This window comes from Colias eurytheme, chromosome 23, assembly GCF_061535395.1.
Source record: "Colias eurytheme isolate Ceu_HAF_F1 chromosome 23, ilColEury1 Martin Lab GWU primary, whole genome shotgun sequence".
Taxonomy (NCBI): domain Eukaryota; kingdom Metazoa; phylum Arthropoda; class Insecta; order Lepidoptera; family Pieridae; genus Colias; species Colias eurytheme.
This window is the reverse complement of record NC_143002.1, coordinates 7,079,764-7,102,295: the sequence shown is the minus strand read 5'-3', so window position 1 is coordinate 7,102,295 and position 22,532 is coordinate 7,079,764. Positions and strand designations below refer to the sequence as shown.

General features: G+C 35.4%; 3 protein-coding genes and 1 long non-coding RNA gene across 4 annotated transcripts in view; 2 read left to right on the top strand and 2 right to left on the bottom strand.

The window, feature by feature from the left end:
- Positions 1–1,202: 1,202 nt before the first annotated feature.
- tex (THO complex 3 homolog tex) lies at positions 1,203–5,603 on the bottom strand. Its single transcript, XM_090115415.1, has 7 exons — positions 5,324–5,603; positions 4,752–4,873; positions 3,708–3,843; positions 3,276–3,379; positions 2,497–2,658; positions 1,804–1,904; positions 1,203–1,406 (listed from the first exon to the last, which is right to left on the bottom strand). Exons 1-7 carry the CDS (start codon positions 5,528–5,530, stop codon positions 1,249–1,251), a joined length of 990 nt encoding a protein of 329 aa, XP_089971541.1. The 5' UTR covers positions 5,531–5,603; the 3' UTR covers positions 1,203–1,248.
- A 1,947-nt stretch (positions 5,604–7,550) lies between these two features.
- On the top strand, positions 7,551–19,730 carry LOC149898384 (uncharacterized). The gene is made up of 3 exons (XR_016458098.1): positions 7,551–7,671; positions 19,132–19,255; positions 19,525–19,730. It is a non-coding gene; the product is annotated as an uncharacterized LOC149898384 (long non-coding RNA).
- On the bottom strand, positions 11,193–17,312 carry TAF1B (TATA box-binding protein-associated factor RNA polymerase I subunit B). Its single transcript, XM_090115461.1, has 3 exons — positions 16,768–17,312; positions 15,083–15,236; positions 11,193–14,648 (listed from the first exon to the last, which is right to left on the bottom strand). Exons 1-3 carry the CDS (start codon positions 16,961–16,963, stop codon positions 11,864–11,866), a joined length of 3,135 nt encoding a protein of 1,044 aa, XP_089971587.1. The 5' UTR covers positions 16,964–17,312; the 3' UTR covers positions 11,193–11,863.
- A 2,042-nt stretch (positions 19,731–21,772) lies between the features above and the next one.
- Gprk2 (G protein-coupled receptor kinase 2) overlaps positions 21,773–22,532 on the top strand; it is a 66,181-nt gene continuing 65,421 nt past the window's right edge. Inside the window, exon 1 of the mRNA XM_090115467.1 lies at positions 21,773–22,217. Within this exon, the coding sequence (XP_089971593.1) occupies positions 22,166–22,217 (52 nt within the window). The 5' untranslated portion in view covers positions 21,773–22,165. The remainder of the gene's footprint in view (positions 22,218–22,532) is intronic.

The window sequence follows — 22,532 nt, the reverse complement described above, 5'->3', positions numbered from 1 at the left end:
ATATAAGGCAAAATTCAACGGCGTGATAATAGAATGAGACCAATTTTATAATTAATTTAGTGTATGTAGTGTATGTAGTGTAACATGGTGCAATGCAGCCTTTGGCATTTTGACTAACTTTAGCTCAATTACTCATTCAATTTCACTTTATACTTTTAATAAAATGAAATCGCATTAGCTACTATTTTGTATTTTCTAAATCTAGTCTAAGATCCCACAGCAGGATTAGTACGTTCATAGTTTTTTGTGCTTAAACCAAAATTTTATGTATATTTATAATTAGAAGAATATATTATTATATCGACTAGGTTGCCAGTCAAAATTTAGCCGCCAGCATTTTTAATAAAAAAATTTTCTAATCGGTTTTTCGAAAAACATTTGGTTCATTTGTTATTTTAAATATAAAATGTAGTCTACATCACGGCAAATTATAATTATACCTATCTGGTACAAACAGGTTGTTGGTTTCGATCCATTTATACTTTCCTAGCGCACATTTATGAACCATATATCAAATTCAAGCTAATTTTTCTGTTAATTACATATGAATAACAAAAAAACTACGAACGCACTAATCCTGCTGTGGGATCTCGTACCATTCACTCATGGTCCGGGAGCCAGCAGCAGATTTTATGACCAAGTTCCTCTCAAGCGGTAATTAGTAAAATGCATCAAAGTATAGTATTATGAAGCCTCGTGAACGTCAGCTGGAGCTCGGTTGGGGGGAAGAGCGGTTGTAGCCTCCCGTATCAGCTGACGGTTTTTCCACCAAGATACAGCCAGCTGACATATATATTTATCCACAGTTACATATAAGCTATCATCAGGTAAATTTTTGTTTGAGAGGAAATAACGGAAAATAAATTTTTCTTTAAATTTAACTTTCATGTTCGAGACACCAGCTGACGTATAATACACCATGTTGTAACCAGCTGACTATTTTTTTTCGTTGAGATATTGGGTTAGCTACAATTTGACAAATTTTTAGCTGAGAGGAAATGAATGAATGAATGTATTTTTTTTCCTATGTGCGTGGGAGGCTACAACCGCTCACCCCCCCAACCGAGCGCCAGCTGACGTTCACGAGGCTTTATAATACTATACTCTCATGCGTCTGACGAATTATCTCTTGAGAGGAAATAATGAACCAAATTTGCACCTGGCTCCCTAACCATCATCAACATCGACAAATAAAAAACGTATTCAAAATAAATCATTTATTGATATTTTAGTGTTGCTACATAGTTGCTAGTTACTACTCAATCCCCACAGTTTAAGGTTGCCAGTATCTCTTTTTCTTTCTGGTGGTTCTTTGTCTTCACACGCGTAAGCTATTAAATATCTTGAGGGATGCCATGCCACTGTGAATGTTGCCGCTTGTACGGGGATCTCTGCTACTTTTTCTCCTAATAAACGAAATAAATATTATTTTGTTGCCATATAATAAGTGGTTAATAAGTAGTTGGTGGAAAAAAATGTACTTCTACTATCGACCAACATAAAACTGAAGAGTTTGTTTGTTCGTGCTAACCTTAGGAACTACTGGACCGATTTCAGAATTCCTACACCATTGGATATGTATAAAATCACCGAGTGTTATTAGTTAGGCTATATATTTTATATAAAATATAATATAATATATATAAAAGTTTACTTTATCAATCGAAAAAATTGAATGATCTAGAAGTGAAATCAACCCTGATCATAAATTCAGATAGGTCCTAAAAGATACAACATAGACACAATATATTATTCAAAAAGACTTCACAATCAATATAATACAGAAATAAAATCATTCCTTACCAGTTTCCGTGTCACCAATATCGATAATGTGATCTTCGCTTGCTGAAGCGAGCAGTCTTCCGTCGAAACTGAATGACAGAGTTCGTACTGGCCATTCTAATCTGTAATAAATAGTAATATAAGTAGTAGTAATAAATGAGTAATTAAATTAATAAATGATTAAAGCGCGAGTGCCGAGAACACATGTCAGAAGTGAAACTTTTTTGGCAAGATTCAACTCGGTTTGCAAATTCGGTAAATTCAAACGGGTGCGCTTTTAGTACTGTTTGCTTTACCAGTGTAGTTTGTTTTAGAGCTAGTTTAGTATGTGTTGTGTTTAATGTACTGTGACGAGTGTACTGTATTCAATACAGTACACTCATACATATTGCACGGCCTGCAGTATACAGTGTGTTCAAACACAAAGCGTATATTATAATGTGTGTGTGTGTATGTGTGTTTTAAGGCTTATTACCTATACTAGCTTTCCGCACGCGGCTTCGCCCGCGTTTTCAAAGAAAAACCTGTTCCCGTAGGATTTCCGGGATAAAACCTATCCTATGTCATTTCTCGGGTATCAAAATATCTCTATACCAAATTTCATGCCAATTGGTTCAGTAGTTAAGGCGTGATTGAGTAACAGACAGACAGACAGACAGAGTTACTTTCGCATTTATAATATTAGTATGGATTATCATTTATCAGTGATATTACCTAGAAAACACCCGTAAACAGGCCAATTCACTAGTGTCCCACAGTGAAACAAGCGCGTCCGCAGATCCGGTCGCGAAGTACCGGCCGCCGGGCGCGTGCTCTATACATATGCATGTGCCGGGGTGCGCTTTCAGTACTGTTTGCTGTTCTAGGGACGGATACCTGGACGAAGAACATTTGATATTTAGCTAACATTCAAATGCTCTAAAAATGATAAAATTTAAAGAATAGAAAAAATCGATCATGAGGCATGATCCTAACCCGCGTCTTTTTGCTTTATCGAGCCACGCCTAGCCTCACGGCCACCCGTGATCCCGCCAATAAGAAACCGAAATAGTAGAAGAAATTGGAGAACAATACTTTATTTGTGAATTTTATTTCTTGTAAATTTTTAAACGTGTTTCATTTACTTATTACTGAAGTTTAAAACACACTAAAATTTTAAGTGACTAGAGATAAACTACGATAACATGGCGCGCCCCTCCAAAATTCAAAACGTTTGAAAGTACATATTTGTGAAAGTATTTACAATGCACCACCAAGAGTCAGACCGCTGCCGGCCTGCTACTAAAGTACTAAAGACGAATACGTACAACTACATACAAACTCCTTCGTAAGGATGCCACTACACACATTGAAACAGTAATTTAGAGGGGCGCGCCATGTTATCGTAGTTTATCTCTACTAACATTTGAATGTCACAAAATCGATAAAGAAACAAAAATACAATGAATTAATGTGCTCTATAAAGAACTACATGCTAATTTTAACAAACTTACGTCAATATGTGAACACATCCCAGTCCATTTGTTAAGAAGAAGAGATCTGATGTTATGTTCCATGATATTTCATTTACTTCGAAGTTAAATTGCTCTTCTGTCACCTGAAATTAACATAACATAATAAACAATACAAAATGGATTTTTTTAATACTAGCAGTGCAGACAATTTCTTCTAATATTTCTTCTAATATTATAAAGGCGAAAGTTTGTAAGGATGTATGGATGCAAAGATGTATGGATGTATGGATGTATGGATGTTTGTTACTCTTTCACGTAAAAACTACTGAACCGATTACAATGAAATTTAGCACACATATAGAGGGTAACTTGGATTAACAACAACTTTAAAATTAAATTAAACTAAATTAAACCTAAACTAAAAGATTCAAATTTGTCGAACCAAAAATATTTTACCAACAAAATACTCACAACTTTGTATGTGCGAGCGTCAATAAAAGACACTAAATCCTCTTTATTTCCCACAGCTATAGTGGAGCCATTTGGAGACCAGGCTATGTTTATATTCTCTCCTTTTGTAGATATGGCTGCCGCACATTTGTGGGACCTGAGGTAATAATGCAGTATAGCTTAATTTTATTAGTATACATAATATTTCAACTTAAATATTTTCTATTCAACTAGATATTTTTGAAGTGCTTTTGATTCACTTAAATTAAAAAACAATTACCATAGGTTTCAGAAAGCAAATCAATTTTAATTTTTAATCTGTACTTAAGGGCCGGCGCCCACTGCCGGCACGGCACGGCATGGCACGGCAGAGCATCCCGCGGCGTGTAATGGCATCCCGCGGCGTGCAGTGGCATCCCGCGGCGTCCTGCGTGATCCCGCGGCATTCAGTGGCATGCCGTGGCATCCTGTTAAAAGCCCCACTAATGCTGCATAAGTTTCAACCTTATTTCAACTAGCTAGCAATCATAATTCCTCGACCCCAAAGTGACGCATACGCCTCGCGGGATGCAATGGCGCGCCGCGGCATTCCTTGGAATGAAACAGCAAGACACGTCATGCCGCCGCATCCTGCGGCGTGCCGCGTCATGCTGCAGCATCCTGCGATACGTCGCGGCATCGTGGCATCGAAATAAAGTAACTTGAATTCTAAACTGATTGAAATAAGATTCAAAATAACTTCATTAGTAATAAAATCCTCTGCCCTGCCACGCCACGCCGTGCCGGCAGTGGGCGCCGGCCCTAACTGTTACTTGCAAAAATCAGTTTATTTCTATCAATTATAACTAGATTTTACAATCATCATTTCACAGGTTTTTCATATTTTATTATGTAAGAAGACTAGCTGTGCCCCACGGTTTTAGCCGCATTGCTCCACTATAGTCTTTCTTTATAATTGGGCTATCTAACACCGAAATACATTTTAAAAATCAGACCAGTAGTTCCTGAGATTAGTGCATTCAAACAAACAAACTTCAGTTTTATATATAAGTCAAATTATCTCACCGTGCATCCCATATTCTAACAGACTTGTCTCCACTAGCTGTGCTGAGGAGATCAGGATGTGAGGCGTGCCAGCAGAGTTGGTCCACAGAGCCTGTGTGGCCGCGGAACACAAAGTCTTGTACCTGTTCAATATAAATGATATCACTACATAGTATAAAACAAAGTCGCTTTCTCTGTCCCTATGTTCCTTTGTATGCTTAAATCTTTAAAACTACGTAACGGATTTTGATGCGGTTTTTTTAATAGATAGAGTGATTCAAGAGGAAGGTTTTAGTATATAATTTATTAGCTTTTAGACACAGCGGGCGAAGGCGTGGGCGCGGCGGTAAGCTAGTTAAAAAATATAGAAAACTTCTTACATCAGTACAAAAATAGAAGAAAGTAAAACTAATATGCCAATTAAAATACATACCTAGTTAAATGAGCCTCCTAAGCAAATTCTGACCACAACTTTTTCATTCTTACATTTAACTGTATGTCTGTTCTTTATAAGATAAATATAACTCTTTTCTAATGTCAATCATATTATTTTTCTGCAAGCAAGTAGTGATTTTTTTTTTCTTTGTACTTACCAGTCTACTCCGTTCCAAGTTGAAAATAACAACGGTTTTATCAAAAGAACCTGATGCTAAGCGCCTTCCATCGCAGGACCAACCAACGGAATGTACTTTTGAAGTATGCGCTATATACTCCCTGGTCACATTGTGTGTTGCGAAATAGTTACGTAGCTCTTTTAGATCTTCTATTGGTGTCTGGCCTTGGACCTTTGATTCTTTCATTATTAATCTTTCGATTCGGTGTTAGTAAACAAACTTAGACATAACCTCACTTTTCAATTAATGACAGATTGTACCATAGAGTAAAATAATATACTGACTTATATACTGACTACCACAGAACTTCTAACCACAGATAATATTCACACGTTTCTAATATTATTTGTGGTAAAGCGGGAACATTATTATTATAATTACAATAATAATAGTGTTCCCGCAATTATATAATTATGTGATAATTATTCATCGATATGAACCGTATTATTATACCTTGAAAAAGCTCTATAGAATACAAATCTGTATGGTTTAATACATTTTTAAAGAGAATCTTCGTTCATAGTGACCTTTTATCGCATATCATTAAGTTAATGATCTAAGCCTTTTATAGACAAGCAATATTACAATAGATAGGTGGGTTTCCATACAAATCGTATAAAATTTTTGTCTGTTGTCTCGATTCAAGCAATAATTTTTGAATATTATTATTTCTTTTCAAAAGTTATTCGTCCTCTGTAACACAAGCCTAATTTTAAATAAAAAAATATATTTAAATCTACGCACGTGTGAAAGACATCGCGAGCCCGATGTTGTCGTGTCGTGGTACTTATATTACTTGCTCTGTGAGGTATACACAATATATAAAACTACTGGACTGATTTTGATGAAACTAAAATTAAAGTACACGCAACGAAGTCTTAAGTAGCAAGGTCAGCTTTTCTCAAACATAAGTTATCTGTGAGCAAGTCCACCAATCAAATTCTACAAAATATTATATCTGTTAACAAATTCAAATATTTGAAATTTGAATAATTGTAGGCATTTAAGTACACAGTAATATAAAATATCTTATTATTATAGTAATGATCGATTGTACGCTTTTCCTGGGTCAGCATAATTTAAATTAAAATGAGAACATACTCATATTATTGTGCTAAATACTTTTATTTATTTTCGATGTATTCTCGACGCCATACTTTAATCTGTGTCAAGAAGTATAAACACGGGGTTAGCCAAAAAGTTGTTATAAACGCCATGTGTAATAGTTTTTCCTGAAAAAGCAAAACAACTGATCAATGTGCTAGTAAATTGGATTTGGATATCTTTTAAGGAAAATATGCAAAGATTTCTATTGCACGCCTCATAAGCGAAGCGTTGAGGTGGGTACTACTGTCGCTTCGCGCAAAACATCTGATTTTTCAAACTTAAAATGTCTTTATGTATCATACATTGCACTTGTAAGATAATACATACACACACATATTAAGAAAAAACACTATTTTTAACGTTCATGATATTTTTGATGTCATTTTTGTTATTTAAACTAGTTAAAAAACAGTTTAAAAAAGTTCTGTCTTGGACGTCCGTGTGTCTGTATGTGCGGATCCTTTTTCTTGTTAACACGATAGCGACCGAAATACTTTACTAATCGAGTCTTTTTTTTTCTCTTACGCTTGAGTATGCTCAGGAATAGAACCCTTTCATTTTTCAGGGTCTGATTCGATGTGGTTTAATTGTTATTAAATAAACAAAAATAATAATTAATAAATAATTATTAAAAAAAAATTATGAGGCGTGCACTTTTGGATTTTCTAAACTATTTAAATTTAATATGCTAATGCACGGATAAAGGAAAATTTTCATGCTAAATAAATAACATTACGTACAAAGTAGGAACATGGCGCTCTTGGGGGTGTAGCTATACCTATTCCAACTTGAGCAAAGTTCCGCTTAGGCACATGGAACTTTGGTTTATTTTTCGCACGAACTAATAAATTAATCATATTCTTCCCCAACATTTCGGGTCTCAATTTCACGCTTCACTTTTCGACTGAAAACTGACGTAACAACAATCTAGATTATATTTTTTGAATGTAGAATTTAGTTTCTGCTCATTTTTTTTCGTAAATCACAAAGAAGGCAATGCCACTGGAAGTATATACTCAAAACTCGTTTTAATAGCTTAGCTATTAGCTACCCACAGTAGCTACCATATTATGATTTATGAAGCATCATAATCTGTGGAGTTGCATTCTTTCCAGTTTTCCTTAACAATATTATAAATTCTAAAGTGTGATTGTATGTCCTTCATGGGCATTTACACATTCGTATCGACGAAACATTTGTATATCATTCTTTAAATATTTGTAAGTAAATATATGTAGTAAGTTCGTGACTGCCTTTTGATTACGTCTGAAATCTAGGCATCGCCATATGGTGGACGTTCCATATACCCGGACTAAGCGGTTCGATTGCACATTATTTATCCGAACCGCGAGGGACTGGAACATGCTTCCTGAATCTGTGTTCCCCGATGAGTACAATATGGAGGTATTCAAGCGTAGAGTGAACAGGTATCTTCTAGGGAAGCGCGTACCATCTAAGACCACATCTCAGCTTAACATTAGGGCTCAGGCGAGATTGTGGTCAAGCGCTTCCCTATCGATAAAAAAAGACGGGTTGCACTCCGGGAGTGCCGGCAGAAGTGAAAACTTGATTATTAACGTTCAGCATGTTTGATATTTTGGAATGGTATCCGTCTTACGCATGGAATATAAGGACTAAAAAAAATCCGTCTTACGCTTTTTCGATCAGGCCACGTGTCCTGACGCGAGTTTAAGATTTTATACCCAACGCCGCTAAAGGAGTTTTCACTTCAAAAATACCGCTATTTAGAGATAAACTACGATAACATGGCGCGCCCCTCCAAAATTCAAAACGTTTGAAAGTATTTGTGAAAGTATTTACAATGCACCACCAAGATTCACAACGCATGTGTGCGTAATGAGACGGCCGTCAAACAAAAACAAATCCACGGATTTGTTGCTCGACTAGTCACGCTCTAATCGCTCATTATTATTAGTAATGGCGCTGCACTGACGTATTCTATGAAAACGACACGTGTGTTGTCTTGGGCGCTCGGTTGGCGCTCGGCAACTTATGATTAGTTGACCAACAAATCTGGACGTAAAGTACTACAGGTAAATTAGCTTGGAGAAATTTTTGCGTTTGTAGTAGTGTATGGTCAGCAAATAAAATAAAACAACATTTTATTTTTAGTTTTTATTTTATACAGGGTTACTTGTAAAACACCAGCAACCTCGCAGGACAAGATAGCAAACATCATAAGTAACAACATTTGTTCTACGACTTTTGGCATAACGCAATAAATTATTTTTAAATGATTTTTAAACTTTTATTGTACTCTCCTTACATTTGTAAGTCTATGTTCTATTAATTATCGGATGGACGACGCGACGCCCCCTTCCCCCTCTCGTTCGCTTTTTGTTTACGTAATTTTTGGGAGGCGTAGAGTTTATAATATTCAGACGGAAAATTAAATGAATATTTATTTTTGTATGAAAATAAAATCTAACAAATTATCAAAAGTCGTAGAACAAATGTTGTTACTTATGATGTTAGCTATCTTGTCCTGCGAGGTTGCCGGTGTTTTACAAGTAACCCTGTATATATAAGGGATTTTAAATTAAACTATATGTGTTTCTCCTCTGAAAAAGAGGAGACTTTATTTTAATATTTGCACATTTAACATACATATAACTTTTACATTAACAATGTTACTAAAATGAATTTACTAACCTGAAAAAGAAACGACATTTAAAGTTTAATTCTTTAGTTTGAGAAGTCAAAGGCTTGCCTCGACCATGTTTTAACACTGGAGCCATATTGAATTAACAATATAAAGTTACAACACTTACACACAAATTAAACACTAGTTATGGCCCTGCCTTCATACAAAACTGCTGAATACGCCGTTCGCACGGGAATAGAATGTGGATGCGATTTCCCTTAGTTAGCATCCAAGCTTACGTCTTTATAATTATTAAACTGTATAAATTCATTCTTTAACTCCGGTCTGCATCGTGCAGACATGGGTGTAAAAGTCTCATTTTAGCTATTAAATGTAGTTTTTAAGTACATCTGAGTTTTCATTTGGGCCCTCCGGCTGCGGGACATGTAATTCACTTCAACAAATATTATAACAATAATAACAAATAATAACAACAATCAACAAATACAAAATTTATCAATTAAACTACGTACATAATAATTATAATTTTTGAATGAAATGTGCTTTATGTTCTAACGCTACCAAACGACTGCACGTGGCACCTGCGGACAGCGTAAACTGGTTTATTCTGGTTTTGTGCGTGTTTCCACTTTCCACTATCAAGTGACGATTTATTTATTTGTTTTGTTTCGTAATTATTATGGTCAAATATTAATTATGAAACAAATTATTATGGACACGATATTTTATTGTTTCACGGTAGTCGCCTTGTCTTTTGCTCAAGGACGTAAAATTGAATGATATATTTTTTTTATAAAGTCAAAACCATTTTCTTTCAAATAAAAACTTGTTTTTATTGAAAACAAAAGTGTTGCTAGGAATAAGTATAAAATTAAATAGTAATGTTAGGATATCGAAACATTTTTGTATAGGCCAGAACGATATAGTGGAAACGCGCTCTAAGATCTGAGTAATATACACACCACTACATATGCAAAAATTTCTCCAAGCTAATTTACCTGTAAAGACGAATACGTACAACTACATACAAACTCCTTCGTAAGGATGTCACTACACACATTGACGGGCGACGCGGGCCGCGTAAGGGTGCACTCACACACATCAGTCACCGTCACGGCACGTCACCGGACAGGATTAAAAAAAAATATGTATCAATAGTTCTAGTATGACTCTGTTCCCACACGACAGTCGCCGGCACGAAATCTATCAGTGACGTCCCCGGTCAGGCACGTCAAATAATCTTTCCATACATGTACCATACTTTTATCCCCACTCACCCGGTGCCGTCACGTCTCAGTTCAGTCAGCGTCGTGCTACCGTCAATTGCTACATGTTCTCTAGCGTGACACACGTCTAATCACTGACTAACCTGATGTATGTGTTCAATGATTCAGTCAAACCGGCGACGTGACTGACGGACAACATGACGGTGACTGGTGTTTGTGGATACGTACACAAACCGTCACCGATCAGTCATCGGTGACTTGACGGTGACTGATGTGTGTGAGTGCACCCTAAAGCAATCACGCTGAGATTGCTTTACCTATCGCGAAGGGCAGACGCTTCAGAGTTTTTTTGTGTAATAATTTATACTTACGTATTCTATAATGGTGGGCATAAACTGTTGTGTTTATGGATGCAAATCTACATTGAAATCCCAGAAGGAAACAATATTTCAGAAAGATTGTATTACCTAATTGTATCTGTTGAATTAAAATCAAAGCTATGTATATGTTGTCCTCATTATTTTCTAATCAGATTGTACATCCCAATGCGAATGCATTACTTAGTTAAATGTTATTAATTATAATATACAATTAAGAACATCCAAAAATAAAGTGTCCACGTAAATAATATTTAGCAGTGCAATATCTATAATTATATATATTTATGAACAAATAATTACATCAGATTTAATAATCGCAATAATTTTGAATGTACATATGAATAAATGATTTCATCATAATATTAATAATCACAATTGTTTTATTTCCCATTTGTTGCAACCCTAGCGTATTTTCGTGTGGCAGCGTAAGTACCTACGCTGGCGGCGGCATCGCGCGACATCAAAGGCGATTCCTTACTGTAGGAAATAATATTGTAATACTGTGGTAATACTGTGGCGATAGTTTGTATTCGTTAATCGTCTCGCACTTCGCGCGAATGTGTAATGCATCATCACGTCGCCATAAGAGGTATTTTATGCTATGCTTTGGGCTTGGACTCTAGAGACATCCATACTAATATTATAAATGCGAAAGTAACTGTCTGTCTGTCTGTTACTCAATCACGCCTAAACTACTGAACCAATTTTCATGAAATTTGGTATGGAGATATTTTGATACCCGAGAAAGGACATAGGCTACTTTTTATCCCGGGAAAATGACGCAATCCCGGAAATCCCACGGGAACGGGAACTATGCGGGTTTTTCTTTGACTGCGCGGGCGAAGCCGCGGGCGGAAACCTAGTCCAAAATAAGTTTAAAATGCAATGGGAATTGAGATAGACCAATAAAACAACTAGTTTTATTATCAGTTTTAAACCATTGTTAATAAATTATTAAACTTAATACAATGTAAACCTAATTATCACAAAAACCTAATCATTTATTGCGTAAGCCGCAATCTTTAATAAGATTCGTGAAGTTACCTTCTCGGTTCATCTCTCTTCTCTTTTGCTTCTTTTTGCGTAATCTATTTTCTTCATATTTTTAAATAATACTTATGATGCAGTATTCAGTTTACGTGAATGTTATGTTACTTATTAAGTAATAGGTATTACACTATTACTTCTTAACAGACATTCTTGATTTTCTCTTTCTTATTACGGGTTTCTTGTTGTTTTTCTTTAATTTCTCCATAATTTGAAGTTCAAGACTTTCTATTTTTTGGTACAACCGAAATGGAGAAGAATCGATAATGGAACCACATTCATTCAGTACATACACGAAAGATTTTGGTAAATTTTGGTATAATTCAATATTAAATGTATCGTGTAAGTCATTGGTTCTTTGCATTTGAGTCTGAATAGAATAACGTCGTATCCAATAACTGAAATTTTTCACACCCCATGCAGATGGATGCAATAGTTTTTCATTTTCTGCTTTTTTATCATTTGCTTTCTTCATGTCATTTTCGGTTAATTTTAATTTCTTTTTTGGCGGCCTGCCACATCTAGCTATTTCCTTCTCTAGGATTCTATCGGCAGCTTTATCTATTTTTGAAATATCCTCATCATTTAACTGCGCTGTTTCAGGTAGAATAAATTCTTCTTCACTTTCTTCTTCTTCTGAGTCTAGTAACTGTTCCATTTCATGATCATCGTCGTTTTCTTGTACTATACAATCATCAGCGGTAGAATTAATCATATCAGTATTAGTTTCATTTTCTGCATTAGAAGTAAATTCAGCATTATTAGATGCTTCTTCCACATTCTCTTGTATACTCTGTTCTTGATTGTCCTCTTCAACATCATTCTTTTGTTCTTGTATATTGTTGTAATAGTTCTGCAGCATCATAAAAGTTAATGATTCACATTTTCTCTTATGTAAACCAGTTCTGTAATCGGCGGGAATATACTTTTCTTTCCTGGGTTTATTTTTCTCATTTCGGTCCACTTTGCAATATTTAAGTTTACTCGGCAAACTTATCTTGTAGGTGGTGCAGGCATGTCGAATCAATTCATTTATCATAGTTTTCCGATCTACACTTTCAGGCGAATTTGGAGCTTCATAGCTTTTGGTTACAGAACTTTGTAAACAATTACTACTGATATAATCAAAAAAATTCCCGTCATCTTTAAAGCTGCCAAAGGATTCACTCATCATTGCTATAGCTTCTTTAACATCGTCTTTATTGTCATCGTCATAGATACAAGCATTCGGATAGTCTACAAACGTGACACTCCTACAATCATTTTCTAATATTAAAGTTATTTCATCGTCAAGTTTTGATTTGTCCTTATGTTCATTCATATACTCAGTAATGGCTGTGTCATTTTTTGTATTGTTATTTATAGCTGTGCATTCATCATTGTCTTTCTCAGGCTCTACTTTTGAAGTTTCATCGTCGCCATGGCATTCTTTTGCATTTGGTTCGCGCAGTAAATTCGAAGTATCGTCTTTATTTTCACAAAATCTAATATATACCATATTAGCGTCATCACCGGGTGGAGCACTGAAGTACCCACTAATATTTTTATTGATAAATTTATTGTGTTTAGAAACACCTGTAATAATATTTTTAGAATCCATATTTTCTATCAGCCGCAATCTCTTAATTGCGTATTCTAGTGAATACTGGGTAAAGTCTTCGCTTAGCATCAACCTCAAATCTGGATCTTGGATGTAATCTAAGATAACGTCAGTGTATGATGACATGGGTGTAAAGCTCAAATCAAATTCCTCTTTCGGAATAACAGCCATTTCAGTCTTTAGAGGAATTTTATTTAGCATATCTTTTACTATGTCACTTGCCAATGAGGGCGGTTTAATTTGAATTTTCTCCAAGTGTTCCAACAATACGTAATCATTTACATCCAATTTGAACAACCTCGCCATTCGCAAGTTGTGTTTGGCGACAATCATTTTGCGCAACTTCATATATTCGCACCATTCTTTAAAGGAAAACATCCTGCCTGAATTTGAACAGTGAGAACCAAATTTATATGATTTATCTAAATTCTTTTCATCATTCATTTTATCAACAACATTAGACACTTTCTTTTCATATTCATCATCCAAGCCGAAACATAATTTAAACGCAACTACAAAATAAGATAAGCATATAGCTTCGTAGTCTGGTAATCTAATAGCTTTATATGTGTATTTGTGCTGTTGACTCAAGTGTTTGCTTGGGTATTGACGCATAAGAGCAAAAACCAATTCTTTAAAATGGTCTGGTACACACAACTCTTTTGCATAATCGTCTGCCATTTTCCTAAAATCTGGTACTATAGGGAGCCCCAGATTTAAAATTTTCATAAGCGAAAACCCCATTCTGCGAATCGTATGCTGTTTGTATAGATTTGTCGTTGAATTTCGAAATTTCTTAAAGCGTGGAATTGCCTTAATGTCCAGATCTTTCGGAATATATTTGGTACAGGTGGTAAAATCAACATATCGCCACCTTACATACCTTAACAAGTGTGGTAATTGAATATCGCTTTTATCTAAGTTCAAAGCGACATAAAATATTGCAATCATAACAGCCTTTGTGACATGTTTGATGAGAGATCTGTTCCTTTCCATTCTATCAGCATATTTACCATCATCACTATCATTTGATTCTAAATCATCATCATTTTCATCACTTGCTTCACCGTCATTACTTCTATTAGATTCAGCATCAGAATCATTGACATCATTTTCACAGAGTTCCTCATTATTTTCATCAACATCTTTGTCATTATTTTCATTGACATTATCAACGTTGTCATTATTTTCATTAACATTATCAATGTTGTCATTAATTTCATTAACATTGTCAACTTTGCCATTATCATCATGATCTTCCTTTTCGTTACATGCCTCTTGGTTATCATCGTCATTACCAAAAAACTGACTTTTAGGTCTGAAACAAACAGATCATAATTGAATCATATGGTAGGTGCTCGTATTTTTTAAGGATAGGCAATATTTTATAAGCACTAAGTATTTCTTTATAAAAACAATGTCTCGAAGCTTAATCTAATTCATAATAAAAAATCACAATATATAACAATTACTATTTTTTTTCCATTGCAACATAGCCATCTACATAATAATCCAATATGGTCTCTGATTTTCATCTGTAAATGTATTATACAGTGAGATTAGCATTCAGTGACACAAATCTCATCATTTGTCTAATAAAATTAAGAATAAAATAAATATTTAAAGGGTCTCCCATCTAAAACTCTCGTCTAATTAACTTGAAACAAATACTTTGTGTTTACAATTATCATAATTATTAAAGTAATGATCATATTAATTACAATAATGATCAAATGTATTATTAGTTATTACCTATTATCCTTCAATTTAAAGTATTTCATATATCTGGTCCAAATCCACAGCACTTTTTGTTTAACACTAGGCGCAGCACCCACTGCAATTAACTCATCTGTTAAACCAGCTATTATAAAATTATATGCGTGCCACTTACACCACTCTGGACCCACTGAAAAAAGAATAAAGTAATTAGTAAATAATTGCATTTTATACTGTTTCATTTTACATATTATATTTCTAATGACTGCCTCCTTGGGACAGTGGTTGATGCATGAGCATAGAACCGGTGGCGTCCTGGGTTCCATTCCCAGTGGAGAGGAAATAAAAAAAAGTCTCCACCTTGCAGGACACAGAAGGCTGATCACCTACTTGTCCCTAAAGAAAAATCGATCAGTGAAACAGATGTATGCATAATGCATCTTCCCCTTACCCCACTTGGGGACACATGACTTCACTTTTTTAATACATTTATAAAAATTAAAGCTTCCTTTTTCATCCACAAATAAATTATAGGAGGTTGAAATTGCCCTAGGCTTTGGAGAAAAGAATGGTACAACCATGCGGTTTCACCGCTTTCTAAGATAGGCTAGACTAGGTCTTTTGGGTTGGACTAAAGCAAAGGGGGCGCAGGACTTAGAAAATTTTTGATGGAGTTGGTGTCATTATAACACCTATTTATTATTGTTTTATCGTAAAGATTACGCTAATATAAGCATGTTTTATAGGAACAACTTTTCTCTAAAATCAAAAATGGCCGAGATATTCGCCTTCAAAGATTGATGGTTTTCATTAGGTTAGGTTAGGTTAGGTTTGTTAAAAAAATAGGAGCCCCGCGAAGCGGGGCTCCGTCGACGCGCAAGAAAAAAAAAATTTTTTCACTTTTGATCAAAAATTTTCTAAGTCCTTACTTTGCGCCCCCTTTGCTTTAGGCGGACCAACTTTTGGGACACATAAATAATAATATTGTGTTACTAAATTATTATTGCACGCCTCATAAGCGAAGCGTTGAGGTGGGTACTACTGTCACTTCGCGCAAAACATCTGATTTTTCAAACTTAAAATGTCTTTATGTATCATACATTGCACTCGTAAGATAATACATACACACACATATTAAGAAAAAACACTATTTCTAACGTTCATGATATTATTGATGTCATTTTTGTTATTTAAACTAGTTAAAAAACAGTTTAAAAAAGTTCTGTCTTGGACGTCCGTGTGTCTGTATGTGCGGATCCTTTTTCTTGTTAACACGATAGCGACCGAAATACTTTACTAATCGAGTCTTTTTTTTTCTCTTACGCTTGAGTATGCTCAGGAATAGAACCCTTTCATTTTTCAGGGTCTGATTCGATGTGGTTTAATTGTTATTAAATAAACAAAAATAATAATTAATAAATATTTATTAAAAAAATTTATGAGGCGTGCACTTTTGGATTTTCCAAATTATTTAATAAACTCTTATTAATTTTAAATATTATAATTTCAATTATTATTTAATTTTAAATTTAAAGCACCGTAATATACTTGTAAATAATTATAATTGTTATATTGTGTCTTTAATTTATTGTATACCTAGTTTACATCTCAATCTGTTCATTAAAGTTTTCTCACAACTATTATGTAATTAATAAAAGAAGGATATCGTCGCTTTAATAGGAAGAAAATTGAATCTTTAGATATTGATATAAATTGCTTACAATTCAGTTTCTCCTTCACATTTCGAATTTTTGACTTATCGTTTCTTGTGTATATACCAGTGAAAATGAACGCTTCATTTTCAACAATTCTTTCTTGAATGTTCTGGTCTTGCGTGCCGCATTCAACACAATAATAAAACCCATCAACGAGGTTCATATCAGAACCACCACAAACTTGACATGCATTTGTCTGCATTTTAAATGTTTAAATTTACCACACTGAAACTTTAATAGGCTTTTGCCTTGATTGGAAATTTAGTGAATTATTTTAATGTACTTTTTGATTAAAATATTTACAAGTTAAGGTTAAAAAATGTTATTATTTTGATGAAAAATCGAAACATTTGATCGAAACACATGTAGCAAACATGTAGCAGGCAGAAAATTTGTATACCCGGCGCGGCGAATTATGATCCCTATGACACTGACAATTATTCTCAAGAGACAAACTTGTAATGGCGTCACCATTAAATTAGAAACGTATTGGAAGCGTCTAAAAATGGCATTTATTAATTTTTACGTAGCTTTATGCCAAAACAATGATATTCTGCTGGAATTATAACAATTCTTAACATTTACGAGAAATTATATCAATCTGACTTTACGTTTACGTCCTACAAAATTTACATCGTTGGCATTTATCGACTAGTGCGGAAGTATCGATAAACAAATTTCGATACTGGAAACGAGATCACATTTTTACCATGCTTAAGCTTCAGTTCATTCACTATTGAATGGAACAGAAGTTCACAGCATAATTAATTAATTAATTACCGTTCGCGTTAATTTACTTACCTATGATAATATAAGTTTTTTAGACAAATTAAATGGGGGCTTCCATTTTCACGATAAAATAATATACACTGTGTTAAACGGGTTAAAAATTACGTGAAAATGATAAGGCGCATTTTTATGTTTTGGAAAACTTTCGTTTTACTTTAACCTTTTTTTTTTTTTTTTTTTTTTATAGTGGGGAAATCTTCTTAGATACCCCCGGCTCCCGGGGATGGAGCCGTGGTTATGTCGGATTTCTACCGACTAAAACCCCACTCTGTTCCATCGCGCTGCTTTGGACGGAACTGCGGGAACGGTTACGACTCTACCGCGTGTCCCGCCCAGCAGATGCCCGTTTCCAGGCCCACCACTAGAACCCCCCTCGTTGGCGGCTGCTGGAACGAAGGCTTACGCCACCAACGCGCAGACAATGGATCTTTCCCCGCTCCATCATCCGCGTTCCCCCGAACCCCCGACCCCATCACCGTCCGGCCGGAGGGTGCACGCCGGAAGGTCCTCCGATGTGTGAAATACACGTCGGGAGACCCTCCGGCGCACTTTTATAGAGATTACCTCGCAGCCCCCACCTCACCAGAGGTGGCGGCCCTCGGTCCGGCCCCACGGACCGGATTACGAGTTGGCAGACGGTCGTATTACAGCGGCCGCCGCCCCACACTCTGCAGGAGTCTCCGCGCGTCATCACAATGACGCGTCGGGATCCCGCCCTCCGCTGCACGGCGTGGCTTGCTAAACCAGCTAGCCCGCCGCGCCGCGACCTCTGGCCGCCATCCACCGCCGCATAAAAGCCGGCTCCTCTCTGGCCCACAAATAGGACCTCTGCCGTCGGGTCAGTCGAGGCTTCCCAACTGCCGTTCAGCGCCACCCTTGCCTAGTGGACACGGGGTCCGCCAAGCCACGACCTCTGGCCGCCATCCCACGCCGCACACAGCGGCCGCTGGGCCACACCCAGCCCTGGCCGTCGGGCCGGTTGAGTCTCCCCGACTCTAAACCAGCCGTTCAGCCCCTCGCTGGTCCAATTTCGCTTCACTCAGAGGGCCATAACTCCGAGCTACTGAGCCCCTCCGCCACGACAAGGCCTGGACCGTTGGGGGGGTTTTACTTTAACCTACTTAATCTATGCAAAAAACTTAAATTAATACAACAACAACATAAAAGACGTTAAAAATTTTTGTTAAAAATTCATTTTATAATATTTATAAAAATTAAAACATGTTTACCGACGTGGATGAATGCAAACCACGCCTTTGCCTATAAAATAGTAAAGTATCGAAACGACCCATCATACGAGCAATCACTAAGACGAACTGTCATAGGGATCATCATTCGCCGCGCCGGGTATAAATTGTAACCATTCCAAAGAGTATAGTATAATATTAATTGAACAATAAAGCACTAGTTTGGCCTTTTTGGCTTATGGCAAAATGTCATGCGAAAAAAGAGGACAGATATATGTCAGTTCGACAGTTTGAAATGACATGTAGCCATTTCAATTTGTTTTAGTGACCAGTCTGGTCACTAATGCATGGTGATTTTAATTATTGTTTTTGAAGTGAAAAACGTGTTTTCTAGTTTCTTATGTTATTTTCTGAAAAGATGATTTACTAAAGATTACATGGCTTGTGTTGTTCACGGCTGTAAAAGCCGTAGTATGTACTAGGAAATCGGATGAAGATTGGAATTTGTCTTTTAACAGGTTAGTGTTTTGATCAATTTTTTTGTTAATTGTATTATAAATAAGTTAATTTACGTTATTTTCATAATCATCTATGTTTTATCTAACCGTAATCATTGAAATGAAATCATAATCAGCTTACTTTTTAGAAAAAATGCAAAATATAACTTCCATAGTGTTGTGCAATTATCGATACTTGAGTAGGTACGAAGTACTTCATTGATAATGACTGCTTTAGGTTAGGAGAAAAAAAAAAGGTATTTAAGTATGGATTTTATTGTTATTTGCAGGTTTCTGGCTTGAGAAAAACTAAAAGATGTTTGGGTTAAAGCTATAGCACAGGGAAAATTGGAAGCCTTCAAAACATTCTCGGCCTTGTTCAAATCATTTCGAATCATACGGGAAGAAAAGTAAAGTGCTTTGCAGAGATGCTGTGCCACAAGTTTAAGGTGGCATCTATTTTAAATAATAAATATCGTAATTTGGTAATTAAGTATCGAAATAAAATGTTGTACAAAAAATAAATATTTATTTGTTTTATTTCCGTATAATTCTATGAATGAATCTATGAAAACCGGAAAAAATACGTACCTTTTTACGAAACCATAAAAGCAACCTAAACCAAAATACCTAATATAATTTTTTTATAAATACCACTACCATACAATGCAAGGCAGTCAATAAGCATCGCAAATGAATAATTCCAAATTAAACGAATCTTAAATTATCTTCAAGCAATTTTATAACTTAATTTTTTTATTTATCGATATTTTAGTATTCGATAAAGTGGCAAGCACTACCTTTTTAGAACAAAAAGTGGCTACATGTGGATTTGAATGCCAAGCATCTGCTTGGCATTCAAATCCACATGCGATAGAAATGATGAAAATGCGATAGAAAGAGACAACACACTGTTATCTAACAGTGTGTTGTCTCTTTCTATCGCATTAATTAGGGTATTGAATAAAAGAGAGCCACTATATAAGAAACGTTCAATTAATTGTTACTTCTCCAGGCTTGTTAATTGCTCCGAGAGCTTAAGTCCGAGAGTTTATTCATTTTATTTATATGTTTGGTTTGTATCAAATAAATTATATTATATTACTGTCAAGTGTCAACTGTCAAGTGTTAACCACAGCCAGAGACCACAGCTATAATAGAACGTATTTATTGAAAATATGTAACTCAGATTACACTTGACTATTTAATGAAACAATATGAAATTATTATTTACTAGGAAGATAATCCATCATAATATTATTGAAGCATTATGTGCACCTTTTAATAACGACCTATATGTGGCTTTTACTTAAGTGAGGTTTTCATACAACATAATTTATTGCCTACATCTTACCAATGCAAATTTAGCAGCCCATCAATGGAATATTGGGTTGAAAATGACCTTAATCGATAGGTTAGGTCCTTTAAGGTCCCACAAGTTTTTGTTAGGTCCCCTTTAGTTTTTTTATAAATAATAATTTACATCTTATTTATTTTTATTCTATGCCTATAAATTGATTGACATCTATTTGTTGCCTACTACAACATAAAATTTCCTCAATATATTGGTAAAAATACAGTCTGCAGTATCCTACATAATTTATTTTTGTAAATTAATTTCCTGATCAGAGCTACTTTTGAATAAGTCTTGCAAATTTATGCTGATTTTAATTATTTTATGACAGAAAGTATGATTCGAAAAGAAAAAGGTGAAATTTTATAAATTGTAAACATGTTTAAATTTTTTGATAATCGATACGTAACGATAATGTGATACACTTTGACTTGGTATACAAAATAAATAATTGAATAAATGGGTAAAAACGTATGGGAAGTTACTACTCCATGTTATGGCAACTGGAAATTGGAATGGCACCGTGCTATTGCTTGCCTAGTATTTTTTTGTAGCGTATTGCTCAGTGTCCCCAACCGTACGATAATTATCGTACAAACACGATAATTTGGTGCCTACGTACGATGTACGATAGCATGTTATTATCGTACGCTGATTTTACGATAATTTCTATCAGGCAAAATTCGAGAATTTATATTATTTCACCCATATAAATATGAAATTTTGACGTGTTTCATATCGAACTTTCATGGGAACAGTGAAATTTTGTCAGATTGAATTTTAAACTTGGCGCGTTTATTGAACATAAAGTGGAAATGGAATCGGTTCAAGTCTGTAGTCTGTACCACGCGTAAAACCAAAGAGTATAATGAATATTATGGCACGTAAAACGTTTGGGTTTCAGTGTCCCGTTGATTTGACAGCGGTAGTTAAACAAAGATTAACTATAGAGAACTTGCATACTTACTTATCAATATTACAATTTATATGATTTATTTATTTATAATTGACTTTATTCTAAAAAGTACGATAATTTCGAACCAAAAACGCCTAATGTACGATAATTTTACGGCCCTGGTACGATAATCAGCTCACTTCAGGTTGCTAACACTGGTATTGCTGCTGTCGTCGTCCGTCGATAACTCGATGCGATCTCGGGGTGTGTTCTTCGTAACTAATAACTATAAAGTAAAAGAAACAGACCGGTTAACCTAACTAACAGGATACATTAAAACAAACCTCATTATTTAGGAGCATACAATAATTAGGATACGAACGTAACTACAAGTCGTCACACCCCTGTGAAAGATCGGGACATATTACTTGCTCTGTGGATCGGGATTCCGTGGTCAGTTGCGTGTTCGTTGAAAGAGTTGTGGTATCTCTGTGAGAACTCCTATGTGCGTTTAATAAATGGTTCATGAAATCTAATGTTGTGCAGTGTTAAGTTTTCTGTGTGATCTCGCGTTGTTCATTGATGGGCGGCTTATTGCACGGAGAGACGGCGGCAGTTCGGCCGCAAAGGCGGATAACAGCTTCCTGGAGGGTCTATAATAAAATCCGCCACACTGGAACTGATGGAATTAGAAAATATTGTAGCCAACACTGTCTACTTGAAAGCCAGAGAGGGTACGTAGCGATTTAAAATTATAAATACGGTTAGGAATAATTCATGAGGCAGCTCGGCTCGGGTTGTGTATGCAATTTGTATGTTTTATGTTTACCTCGTGATTAGTATACGTGATATAGTTCAATGGCCGAGTATTTAAGTGAATTATGTAAAGTTGTAAAGCGCTAATCAATCAATTTACGACGGTTTAATGTACGCGCCGTTATCGCCTCATGTTGACCGCAACATAAATAAATATAGCCTCACATGTTACTAATTACACTTGATAAAATATTGCCTTGTTTTGTTCGGGATATAAGAATGCTGAATGATTA